This window comes from Oncorhynchus kisutch, linkage group LG27 (genome assembly GCF_002021735.2).
Source record: "Oncorhynchus kisutch isolate 150728-3 linkage group LG27, Okis_V2, whole genome shotgun sequence".
In the NCBI taxonomy this organism is placed as follows: domain Eukaryota; kingdom Metazoa; phylum Chordata; class Actinopteri; order Salmoniformes; family Salmonidae; genus Oncorhynchus; species Oncorhynchus kisutch.
In genome coordinates this window covers 28,796,374-28,810,013 of record NC_034200.2, presented here as the reverse complement: position 1 = coordinate 28,810,013, position 13,640 = coordinate 28,796,374, and the positions used below count along the sequence as shown (strand labels likewise).

The window sequence follows — 13,640 nt, the reverse complement described above, 5'->3', positions numbered from 1 at the left end:
AGGCTGCCTAAGTATGGTTCTCAATCAGAGACAACGATAGACAGCTGCCTCTGATTGGGAACCATATCAGGCCAAACACCTAGACATATAACACACAGAACAAAACATAGAATGCCCACCCCAACTCACGCCCTGACCAAACTAAAATAGAGACATAAAAAAGGAACTCAGGTCAGGACGTGACAGTACCCAAGAAGGCTGTTTTCGATGCCAAAGGTGCTTCAACAAAGTACTGAGTAAAGGGTCTGAATACTTATGTAAATGTGATTTCATTTTGTATATATTTGCAAAGATTTCTAAAAACCTGTTTTTGCTTTGTCATTAAGGTGTATTGTGTGTCGATTGATGAGAGGTAATAAACAATTTAATACATTTTAGAACAAGGCTGTAACGTAACAAAATGTGGAAAATGTCAAGGGGTCTGATTACTTTCTGAATGCACTGTACACACACACAAATGCACACAAAGACACACAAACACTTGTGCGCGCCCACACACAGAGAGAGAGAAAGAGAGAGACACACACACACACACACACACACAGAAGCGTCAAAGACCTTGAAAGCTATTTGCCAACCCAGTGGTGCTATCAGGTACAGTCCTTCAGGTAGTGTTGTCCATGGACTACAGTCAAGGCCATTGTACACACATACACTTCCATAGATTTTCTAGTGACATCTAGTGTAACAGGTTATACATGTAACAAAAACAGGAAGGCGGTGTCTTGGCTGCACCTGCTAATCATTCATCGCCACTGCTGTATTGCTTCATCTGTCATCCCGTGGCGTGTGTGGAGCACCATATAAATAGCTGCCTCAGACCTAAGGATGCCACGAACACAGTCTCCAGAACCTCTACTGTCAGCTAGCTGTGTTCTCTCTGCTAGGGAGTCTACACTGAACCTAACCATTGGACCTCTCTAAGGCAGCTTGTGATCTGGCATCCACCACTAGCCTTCTGGAGCATCTTTAGCAACCATGATTATCACCATATCTTTGATTTGGGCAGTGGTGATTGGTTTTTGCTGCTGTCTGTGGCTTGCTCTGGGTATCCGCAAGAGGTAAGCAGAGACACGTGCATTGTATAGTAAAATGCCTTTACATGTCAAATGTTAAAAGATAAGAAATCAGATGTGGAATGTAGACAATAACATCATGTAATGGAACTCATTGTAATAATAGTAATGGAAGGATTTGGGAGATGTGGAATGTGGGTTATGTAGTTCTATTTCTTTTATGAAAACTGAAGAGCAGCTGACTGAATTGTTTTCTTTCTTGGAGGTGTTATTTGTGTCATCTGTCATTGCTCTTAAAACTCAGATTGTTTTAAAGTTTTGTTCACTTTGGCAGGTTCTTCATTTTTGTTGAGACTTTAGTGTTGTTCACATTTCAAAAAAGTCTGAGCTAATTCAACGTATTTGACATGTTGTACTTTAAAACCAGATGGTTATGTATAAGTAGTATTGTTATTCTTAGATTGCTGCAGTGTCATTGGGTTTCACTCTGCTGGATATGATTCATTACTTTCAACGTTGTTTGAATTGACCTAGTAGTTTGAGTACATCTTGTTTTAGCACACACTTATTTATGCATTACTATGTTGTTGTTTGGGTTACTTTGTTGCTGTTTAAGTCAAGTGTTTTAACATCTCTTACTGTATGTCTAAACATTACCTTTGTGTTTCTTATGTACAGCTTTCTCTGTTGGATAGCTTGGGCATTGTTTTCTCGTTGTTATTATGTTACATGAGTGTTGTTGCTCTTCCAGACAACCAGGTGAGCCTCCCGTGGAGAATGGTTTGATCCCGTACCTCGGCTGTGCCCTCCAGTTTGGAGCCAACCCCCTGGAGTTTCTCCGGAGCCGACAGAAAAAATACGGCCACATCTTCACTTGCAAGATCGCTGGAAAATACTTTCACTTCCTGTGCGACCCTTTCTCCTACCACGCCGTCATCCGCCAAGGCAGGCATCTGGACTGGAAGAAGTTCCATTTCTCTACCTCGGTCAAGGTAAGGACAAACCTACCTATGAATTGTTGTTCAACTAAACATTTGGTGATAATGAGTTCATATATCTATGTCTGTCAATGCAGACTTTCAAGAGTATCATTTTAAACCTCTCTCTGTCTCCCCCCAGGCGTTCGGCCATGACAGCATGGACCCCAGACACGGTTACACCACAGAGAACCTCCACCAGACCTTCTTGAAGACCCTGCAGGGCGAAGCCCTCCCCTCGCTCATCGAGACCATGATGGAGAACCTACAGTCGGTCATGCTGCAATCCGACACCCTCAGCCCCAGCAAGGACCACTGGGACGTGGACGGCATCTTTGCCTTCTGCTACAAGGTCATGTTCGAGTCAGGCTACCTGACGCTCTTTGGCAAGGATCTGGGAAACAACAAGAATGCTGCGCGCCAGGAGGCCCAGAAGGCGTTAGTGCTTAACGCTCTAGAGAACTTCAAGGAGTTTGACAAGATCTTCCCGGCTCTGGTGGCCGGCTTGCCCATCCACGTGTTCAAGAGCGCCCACTCTGCCAGGGAGAACCTGGCTAAGACCATGCTGGCCGAGAACTTAAGCAAACGCCAGAACATATCAGACTTGATCTCATTGCGCATGCTTCTAAATGACACGCTGTCCACCTTCAATGACCTGAGCAAGGCCCGCACCCATGTGGCACTGCTGTGGGCCTCACAGGCCAACACACTGCCTGCTACATTCTGGAGCCTGCTTTACATGATCAGGTATGTAGGGCTTAGTCTCATTCCCATCCTTTATGTCTCTTCTATAGACTTGTGTCATACGTTTGGCTAAGCTCACTCCATGTGAGACTAGTCGGGCCAGACTAGGTAGGCCAGAAAGTGTTACAAAGAGTTTAGTCTGTTAACCCAGAAGTAAAATCTTGCGTAATGTGGTCAATTGCGTGAGTAACTTCTGTGTTCATACGTGTTGAACACCCCCACCGGCTTCACCCAATCCCGATGCATCCAAATAACAAGTTACAACAACAACAAAAAGCAGAACTAATGCTCCTCGGATCTCACGCATCCCATTCAGTCCTGGCAGACTCTCTCGGTCTACACGCACATTCTGCCTTCCGGAGATTGGAAAGAGTTAACTGAACAGAACATTTAGTCCCAAAGAGAACACACAGAACAGTGCACACAGACACAGGCAACGCAGTACAGTACAGATAGCTGTTAGAACAAGCTATCTTGTTCTAACAGCTGGATATAGATGCTGTGCTCATTGTGGTGGAGTTAAGGCCAGAGTAATGTATTTTCTAACAGTCCTGTACAGTACATTGGCATCTCAACAATGCTCTGACTGCGGCTTAGCACTGGCTCACAGTAACTCTTCGATAACAGAGGTGTCAAGAACCACTTATTAAATACAGTTGGAGAAACATAGCATTCCCTTTATGTCATAGAGCTGCATAGAATGACCATATCCTCCTCTACCAAAGTGCACATTGAGAATATTGTGATTAATCAATCTGTATAGTCTGTACTTGATGGTTTTATTGACCCTATCTTGTCTTGTGTCTTCAGGAGTCCAGAGGCTATGAAGGCAGCCAATGAGGAGGTGAAAAGGATTCTGGAGAGTTCAGGTCAGCGTGTCGACCACAGCAAACCACAACTCACTCTCTCCCGGGAGGACCTGGACAACATGCCTGTAATAGGTAAGGGAAAGTTGCGCTACACCTGGTGAAATAAAGCCAAAATTATTTAATAAATGTTGTAACTAAATCATGTTTGATACCAAAGTCTAGCTGTCCATTCAATATGTGATTGTCAAAAGTATTGTCTTCTTGCCTACAGACAGCATCATTAAGGAGGCCATGCGTCTGTCAAGTGCGTCAATGAACGTCCGAGTGGCTAAAGAGGACTTCCTGCTTCACCTTGACAACCAGGAGTCATACCGCATCCGCAAAGATGATGTCATCGCCCTCTATCCCCAGATGCTCCACTTTGACCCCGAAATTTACGAGGACCCCTTGGTGAGTGATGCTTGGGCTCTTTCTTTTAAAGGTGAAGGGGGTCTAGTATGAAGGCCTCTTAACTAGGGCCAGTTTTACTTGATTTTTCTAATACTCCTCTACCTGTCAATCCACAGACCTACAAATACGACAGATATTTGGATGACAGTGGCCAAGAAAAGACGACGTTCTACAGGGAGGGGCGCAAACTGCGGTACTATTACATGCCTTTCGGCTCTGGGGTGACCAAGTGCCCCGGACGCTTCTTCGCAGTGCACGAGATCAAGCAGTTCCTAGCTCTGGTGCTCTCCTACTTCGACATGGAGCTCCTAGACTCAGCCGTTAAAGTGCCTCCTCTCGACCAGTCACGTGCAGGCCTGGGGATCCTGCAACCCACCTATGATATTGACTTTAGATATAAACTGAAAACTCAGTAAGACAGACTCCACTGATCTACTTTCTCCATAATGTGAATTGCATATATTGTATATTTAAGACTTTAAGCCACAATGATCCCACTGGGCACACACTGGTTGAATCAACATTGTTTCCACATCATTTCAATGAAATTACGTGGAACCAACGTGGAATAGACGTTGAATTGACGTCCGCACTCAGTGGGATTTAAATACACTGCGATGTATTGTTATAATGTATTTTTAAAGTTGATACAGAGAGGTTTTTGTTAGCCTCAGAAAGGTAGCATTGGCAAAAAGGCCATTTTAGGAAGAGTCCTGTTTCAAAAGTGACTTTGATGGAACTCCATATAAATGTTATCAGTAATATTTACTGAATCTTCCACGTAAGCATTATTACTGTATCATTATTGCCGACTGCAATCTTTGAACTATGAAATCATTCAACATTTCAGTTGTGCTTCTGTTTGTGACCTTCACAATCAGTAGTTGGTAATTGCCCCCCCATTTACTGTGCTGTTGAATGACTCTTTTTGCGCTGATTGAGTAGTGTAATGTACATTCTAGTTCCGTTGAAGTATTCCCTATGCTGGGATAAAATAATTGTATTAATGTTTACTGTGATATACCGCACAAAACAAGTATAAAAATGCATGTGATATTTACTTTACAAAACCAGTATAAATGCAATACATTTCTACAATGGTTTATTGTGCCACTAATTTCTTAATTTACCATTCAGTCATTACTTTGATCACTACTCACGCAAACATACACAAAGAAAAGCCACACTCATGGTATAGGTCATTCAATAAACCTCTAACAATACCGATCATAGTCTGCTTCTGGAAAAAACGTATGTGTTATGGCTTCACACCACCTGCTATACTGTGGATAAAGAGTTACTTGTCTAACAGAACACATAGGGTGTTCTTTAATGGAAGCCTCTCAAATATAATCCAGGTAGAATCAGGAATTCCCCAGGGTAGCTGTTTAGGCCCCTAGCTTTTTTCAATTTTTACTAACGACATGCGGATGACTCCACACTATACACATCAGCTACTACAGCGACTGAAATGACTGCAACACTCAACAAAGAGCTGCAGTTAGTTTCAGAGTGGCTGGCAAGGAATAAGTTAGCCCAAAATATTTCTAAAACTAAAAGCATAATATTTGGGACAAAACATTCACTAAACCCTAAACCTCAACTACATCTTTTTATAAATAATGTGGAAATTGAGCAAGTTGAGATGACTAAACTGCTTGGAGTAACCCTAGATTGTAAACTGTCATGGTCAAAACATATTGATACAGTAGTAGCTAAATGGGGAGAAGTCTGTCTATAATAAAGCAATGCCCTGCATTCTTAACAACAGTATCAACAAGGCAGGTCCTACAGGCCCTAGTTGTGTCACAACTTGACTACTGTTCAGTCGTGTGGTCAAGTGCCACAAAAAAAGACTTAGGAAAATTGCAATTGGCTCAGAACAGGTCAGCACAGCTGTCCCTTGGATGTACACAGAGCTAATATTAATAATATGCATGTCAATCTCTCCTGGCTCAAAGTGCCCTGAAGTAACTTGTCCAGTCATCAGATCATAAAACATAAGAGTTTTACATAGATTTATGGATCAATGGATTCACATATTGATTTATGGATCCATATCTAGCTATCAGAGGTGGTGTCTACAACAAGGACACAGTCCACTAGCCATAACCATCCAAGGCCAGCTGTCGTCTGTACCATCCTGGCAGTGTATGTGTGCCAGCTGTGCAAGAGATCAACCCCAGGATGATAAGAGAACACTGTCACTGACACATTGTAACCCCAGCTGCAACCGTCAGCACAGCTGTCTCGCCAACATTACAACAGGCCAACAGGTTCATTTGTGAGCTATTGTCTTTCACAGCTGGAATGTAGTTATTGAATGATTATTCATGCCTTACTGTTGGTACAGCTGGGCTGAGCTGGCTTAATGATGAATGCAGCACAATTAATACGTTTGATCCTTTTTTATCTGTTTGTTGAAAAAAAAAATCTCAGCTTGATTTGATCACATAATATATATGATGCTCTCTCTGTGGTATCCTCTATGGGATCGGTGTCCCTATACCGGGACAGTTGAACTAATGTGCTAATGTGTCTAGCATGATGTTGTAAGTAACAGCAAACTTTCCAGGACATAGACATGTCTCATATGTGTAAAAAGCTTAAATTCTTGTTAATCTAACTGCACTGTTCAATTTACACTAGCTATTACAGTGAAAAAAAACATGCTATTGTTTGAGGAGAGAGCACAACAACAACAAAACACTTTTATGACGGCACACCGCTTGGTCCTGTTGTGGTGGGTGATTCTGTAAGGGATTTCTTCCATTGAAGGAGAGGCGGACCAAAATGCGGCGTGATGATGATTCATGTTTGTTTAATAAAGGAAAACTATACATGAATAAACTACAAAACAATGAAATGTGAAACCTCAAAACAGCCCTATCTGGTGCAAAACACAGAGACAGGAACAATCACCCACAAACACACAGTGAAACCCAGGCAACCTAAATATGGTTCCCAATCAGAGACAATGACTAACACCTGCCTCTGATTGAGAACCATATCAGGCCAGACATAGAAATAGACAAACAAGACAACCAACATAGAATGCCCACTCAGATCACACCCTGACCAACCAAAACATAGAAACATACAAAGCAAACTATGGTCAGGGTGTGACAACTGGTTTGATACATTCACCTCTGAAGGTAAATAATGTACTTACATTCAGTAATCTTGCAATGATTTGTCATCCTGAGGGTCACAGAGATAAAATGTAGCATAGTTTTGTTTGATATACAGTATTCAAATGTAGGAACTGGGTTCTACAGTTTGAACCCCTGCTGTCTCTGGCTCCACATCTACGCCGCCCGGCCATCTAGATGTGTCATTTTGGTATAAAAGGATCTGACCATAGTTCTGTTATTTTATTGTATGGTCAGGGCGTAAGTTGGGGTGGGCAGTCTGTTTGTCTTTCTATGTTGTTTTTTTGTGTTCAGCCTAGTATAATGAGGCAGGTGTCGTTAGTTGTCTCTGATTGAAAATCATACTTAGGTAGCCTAGGTTTCACTGTTGGTTTGGGGGTGTTTGTTTCCGTGTGAGTGTTTGTCACCACACGGTACTGTGTCGGTTTTCGTTTTCATCACATCGTTTGTTTTGTATTTCAATGTTTAGTTCGTTTTTAATAAATCGTCATGAACACTTACCACGCTGCATCTTGGTCTGATCCTTACTCCTCTTCAGACGAAGAGGAAATCTGCCATTACAGCGCAGGAATGCGTAATAGGGTTTTTTATTACCCCAAATTACAGCGTGCCATGTAAAGGCACAGGGAAAAAGATCAAACACACATATACAACACACAGGGTTGAAACCCAAACAAAAGAGTGAGGAGTACCTCAAATAAATAACACTAGCGCATAATGATTATCACACGGGACGAGACCCGTAATCATCATTCCACAATGGCACAAAAGTCAAAACAACACAGCACAGGTACTCACACTACCAACGGACATTGGAACAATAATCGACAGACCAATGGTGAAAAAAAGGGCACATTTATACAAATACAATCAGTGGGAATGGGGACCAGGTGTGCGTAATGACACAGTTACAGAGGGATCCGTGACAAGATGTGTGAAAGTGCATAAGCTAATGATCTATCATGTATGACATTCCTGGGAGTGTGTAAACTTAAACGTTGTATTACCATATAATTTTTGTATGTACTTGAACAAAATATTGTCCAGTATTGCAATGCTTCACTGGATCAATCTGAAACTTTGCACATGCACTGCTGCCATCTAGTGGCCAAAATCTAAATTGCTCCTAAATTCCTATATTATATTATGGCCTTTCTCTTGCATTTCAAAGATGATGAAAAAAAATCATAATTTGAAAATGTGTTTTTTTGTTTGTATTATCTTTTACCAGATCTAATGTGTCATATTCTCCTACAATCATTTCGCATTTCTACAAACTTAAAAATCCTTGCAAGATCGAATCCCCGAGCTGACAAGGTAAAAATCTGTCGTTCTGCCCCTGAACAAGGCAGTTAACCCACTGTTCCTAGACCGTCATTGAAAATAAGAATTTGTTTTTAACCGACTTGCCTAGTTATTAAATAAAGGTCAAATAAATAAATATCTAGCCTTATTTCTTTGGAATTTGATCTGGTTATCTATAACCTGTATCCAAAAGTACATCCTTGATGCTAATGATGCTCCAGAAGTAAACATATACGCTTAGACTGATGTGCCCAGGATTTAATCTCGTTTAAACTAACGGGTGATTAGATTGTACAGCAATGGGACTCAAAGGTGGGTGCTCACAAACAAGACTCTAAACCTTTTTCACATTTCACTCTAAACCAGTTTTCACATAAAGGTTGGTATTGATCCATTTTGAACTTGACAGGTAAGTGTGTGTATCTCCACACAAATCTCAGACCATGCATGGAGAGTTGTGTGGAGGAAAGGTGGAATTAGTGGCGGGAAGGATGGAGTCTCACAGTAAAAGCGATATGGTTGATGAGGTTGATGAGGAGAGTAACCTCACAGAAAAAGAAGAAGAGGATAAGGAGAGTAAAGAAATCCGATGATGAGTTTGAATCTGATGAAGGTAGGGCTAGCCAGCTAGCTACCCCTGTCGGAGCTGGTGGGAACATGAAGGGAATTCAACATGGAGGACATTGTAGGGATCCCAACACCTGGGTGGCGGACGAAATTGAACATGACAAGAGTGAGGATGACTTTACCTGTAGTGATAGACAGCCGAGGTCGAACCTTGTCCCGATGATGATAAAGATGATTCTTGCCCAGTGTGAGTGAGAATTTGAGAGAATGGATACTTGCCTTCTGACTTATCAATTTTTTTTATTTTTTTTTATCTATTTCACCTTTATTTAACCAGGTAGGCTAGTTGAGAACAAGTTCTCATTTGCAACTGCGACCTGGCCAAGATAAAGCGTAGTAATTCGACACAGACTACAACACAGAGTTACACATGGAATAAACAAAACATACAGTCAATAATACAGTAGAACAAAAGAAAACAAAAAGTCTATATACAGTGAGTGCAAATGAAGTAAGTTAAGGAAATAAATAGGCCATGGTGGCGAAGTAATTACAATATAGCAATTAAACACTGGAATGGTAGATTGGCAGAAGATGAATGTGCAAGTAGAGATACTGGGGTGCAAAGGAGCAAAATAAATAAATACCAGTATGGGGATGAGGTAGGTGTCAGGATGGGTGGAGACGAGGTTGGGGACTGTTCGGTCGGTAAAAGGGACTCGAATTGGACTCAAGATGATTTTTATGCATGTCTTTGGTCCAGAGGGAGCGGGCGCTCCACACCACATACCTAGGGACAAGAACTGTGACTTGCTTTGCTCTCTGGAGCAAAATGGTAACATTTTCATTATTTTATTTTGCTTAGTCCTGCATGTTGGAGCTCGAAGCCTAAGATTTTCACTGTTCCCTGTAATCACACCTGCAACCAACACTGAATCTCTTAATCTGAATCTGAAATTAGTTATAACTTCCATTAAGTGTTGAGGAGGGTCAACTGAAATGGAAGAGTCCCGGTGTCTGTGATGCCTGCGGTTTGGTGCGACGCAGACCTGGTAGAGAGCGTGGTGAAACAGAGAAGACTCTACAAAGTCAAGTTAGGATGTGTCAGTTATCCTGTGAGAGCTTTTGTCCCGAACCCATTACAGTGTTTTAGGTGCCAAGCTTATGGTCATATTGCAGCAGTATGTAGGAGGGAGATTCCGAGATGTGAGAAGTATACAGGACAGCATGAGAAAAAGGGATGTGTAGTTTCGTGGGAAAAGTTGCGTGTGTTAACTGTAGGGAGAAAGGCAGGTTGAGGTTTCCAGTGAAGAGTTTATTAGAGGAAGATGGGTCCAGGGCGAGTGAGTAGACTGAGGCCATTAGAGAGTGATAGGAATAACGTGCTTCAGTAAGGTTGGTATCTTAGCGTTCATAGCCATGGTTATCAACTGTACTGCAGAATGGAATGTAAATTATAGAAAATAGATGTGGTGTCAGCTGCAGAGAAGTACTTGGGTGTACAAGATTTTACTGTGGAAGAGTTACAAGGTGTGTTGAACAATCGTGTCCCATCCTCCCAGGCTGTCGGAGTAGGAGTAGGATCAGATAGGGCCAATTAGTGGAATAGTGGTGAGGTTTTAATGGCTGTAGGGGTAGTTGGTAGGGCAATTTTTCTTCCCCGTCCTTTTCCCTTCCATTTTTGTGTCACAAAGTGTAATGAACTCACACTCTAGAACAGTAGGCAGGGATAGATAAGATATAGGTTAATAGGGAGGCCGTGACCTGCATCACACACAGTAGGTGGTGGTGCATCCAACTTTCAGTTGGTTTGCGATTCGTCAATACAAATTTAAATAGAGTCGCGTGGAGACGAATGGATTTGGTTCTGTCAGTTGTCTTGATGAGCCCTTCCCAGCTAGCTAGTTTATGCTGGCTAGATGGCAACAACAACAGCATGGCACTAGTTAAAACTTATGAAAGAAAGTGATGTCTATTTTGATGGGCGAGGGAGAAATAACCTGTAGTATTGGTCACCATGTGGATGTCACCTTGACATGCCAATTATCTAAAGTAACGAGGTTGTATCAACATGCTTCCCACTATTGCTTCCCAATGGGCTGCTGTTTCACATTTCGCTGGTGATAGCTAATGTGGCCTATTTGTTCCATCCCACTTAACTTGTAGTATTGATAGCAACTATCAAGATGTCACCGTGATTCAGTATACTGCTCAAAGGGGAGAGTTTGCACTGCAATCTGGCAACACAACAACACGGGACACCATGTGTCCTTCATTCCTGCTTGCCGACGAAAACAGAGTACTGCTGTCCTGCAGTAAGGAGAGGGAAGTAGCTAGATAATGGCTACACTACCAGGACAGGGTGCCAGCTAAAGCACATTTATTCTAGTGATTTTGACTGAAAATGTACATCTATGGCATTAACATTTACATTTTTGTAAAAAAAAATATTACTTTTTTTTTTACTCAGATAAAAACTGAATGATTCTGAACACAAGATCATCTCAAGCAGTTTGTGGTTGCTGTGTATTGTGATGAACTCTCTGCCATGCAGATACTGGTCAAACGTGTCACATGCAAAAACAATGGATAGTTCTATCTCAATCTGTGCATATCATTGTTCTGTCTGAGTCAATGTTCTGGAGGAAAATGCAACAGGATGAAAACCTGTCTCACTGGCATCACACTGCAGTGTGACTTCATCACTCAGGTCGTAGTATTTGAGCACTGGGTGTTGTGTGACTAACTGTTTGATCGTCTCAACGGCTGTGTCATTGGCAGGCATATGTGTATAGGTGGCAGGGAAGTGGCAGGGAAGTCAGGCGCAGGAGAGTCAAACGGAGTGTAAAATGGAGTCTTTTAATAATGTCATAGTAACATGCTCCATAACACTAAACAGGAAACAGTGCCGGAAAACGTGTGATCCATATTCTGGATCCATATTCTGGACAATGCGATCCATGACGGAGCTTATACAGTCAAGCTCCCTCGCTTGTTCCTGAACGCGTTCCTCCAGCTCCATGAGCATAGTGTCCTCTCCTGCTGACTTCATATTGTTGGTCAGAGATTCTGTCAGGCATATGTGTATAGGTGGCAGGGAAGTCAGGCGCAGGAGAGTCAAACGGAGTGTAAAATGGAGTCTTTTAATAATGTCATAGTAACATGCTCCATAACACTAAACAGGAAAAAGAACATAAACAAATATGGGTACGAAGACCCGTCGCGCACCTATACAACAAAAACACTACGCTGACAATAAACAATCTCTGACAAAGACATGAGGGGAAACAGAGGGTTAAATACACAACAGGTAATGAATGGGATTGAAAACAGGTGTGTGGGAAGACAAGACAAAACCAATGGAAAATGAAAAATGGATCAATGATGGCTAGAAGACCGGTGACGTCGAACGCCGAGCACCGCCCGAACAAGGAGAGGCAACGACTTCGGCAGAAGTCGTGACAGTCATGCTGTGGTGTCCAGTCAATGTCCTTGTCAGTCAGCCTTCTGAAATGCTCACACACATCAGATAGGCTGGACATGAATTTTCAAGATAGTTCCCAAACCTCAACATCTGCTGTAGTGACTTGATGTTGGTCGGTGTTAACCCATGTTCTGAAGGGCTGTTATTTTCTCTGGGTCAGTGTGAAGGCCCTCTGCGGTGAGAAGATGACCAATGTGTGTCACACTAGGCAGCTTTAACCGGAGTTTATTTTTGTCCATCTTCATGTTGACATCTCTTGCTGTCTGCAGGAGAGCTGTAAGGATTCTGTCATGATCTGCCATCGCCTCTTCATGTGTGTCACCACGTCCACAGAGTAGAATGTCATCTGCGATCACACTCACTCCTTAAAGTCCCTGTAGTGCTTCACACTGTCTGTGCTGGTATTCAGCTGCTGGCTTGTTTCCAAATGGCATTGTCAGCCATCTTCATCACATCACGTTTTTCGTCTGTCATTTCCGGTCACAACTTGCAGACTTGTTTACGTGCTGCTGTGCGTTTTGTTGCTAACTTTACTTTGCTACCTGACAACTTTACGGTTTTTACTTTTTAATTGCCGTTTATATTTTTAGTTTTTCCCTCAATTCAACTTTTTCACTCCGGACGCTATATCTGGACGTGGTTCGTCAGGCCCTCCACCAGCAAGCTAAGTAGTAACATTAACATGATACTTTATCTGGACATGGTTCGTCAGGCCCTCCACCAGCAAGCTAAGTAGTAACATTAACATGATGCCTTCTAATTGCTGTCGCTGTACTCATAATATACAGGAGAACGACCGCCTTACGGCGAGGATAGCTGTGCTGCAAGCCTAGCTTCAGACGCAATCGTTAGGCAAGGGTCATTTCAGTGTAGGAAAGGATGAAACAGCGTCTGTGCCACCAGTAAGTACAGATAGTAGTATAAATCCCCTCGCGCGGTCCCCGCAGCCGGACAACTTTGTCATGGTTTCTGAAGGGAAATGCTGTAGGAATGCTCAACCGGTGTCACTCATTCAGCCGACAGAAACTTTCAACCGGTTCTCCCCATTATGCAGCAAGTAGGAGTCAGAGGCCGAGCCTTCTCTGGTCTCTACTCCTCCCGTTACGGGGTCTGAGACGCCGAATCCTCCCACCATT

The 13,640-nt window shown here is 42.6% G+C and overlaps 1 protein-coding gene across 1 annotated transcript; it reads left to right on the top strand.

The window, feature by feature from the left end:
* The first annotated feature begins 705 nt into the window (after positions 1-705).
* Positions 706-5,228, top strand: LOC109872341 (cytochrome P450 7A1). The gene is made up of 6 exons (XM_020463542.2): positions 706-1,061; positions 1,768-2,008; positions 2,136-2,740; positions 3,548-3,678; positions 3,818-3,996; positions 4,113-5,228. The coding sequence occupies exons 1-6, from the start codon at positions 979-981 to the stop codon at positions 4,410-4,412; spliced, it is 1,539 nt and encodes a 512-aa protein (XP_020319131.1). The 5' UTR covers positions 706-978; the 3' UTR covers positions 4,413-5,228.
* Positions 5,229-13,640: the final 8,412 nt, after the last annotated feature.

Bases quoted from the DNA above. Each gene is read 5' to 3' on its own strand.
- LOC109872341 (XM_020463542.2), top strand. From the start codon at position 979: ATGATTATCACCATATCTTTGATTTGGGCAGTGGTGATTGGTTTTTGC. The intron at 1,062-1,767 runs GTAAGCAGAGAC...TTGCTCTTCCAG, and splicing joins GCTCTGGGTATCCGCAAGAG to ACAACCAGGTGAGCCTCCCG. The intron at 2,741-3,547 runs GTATGTAGGGCT...TTGTGTCTTCAG, and splicing joins AGCCTGCTTTACATGATCAG to GAGTCCAGAGGCTATGAAGG.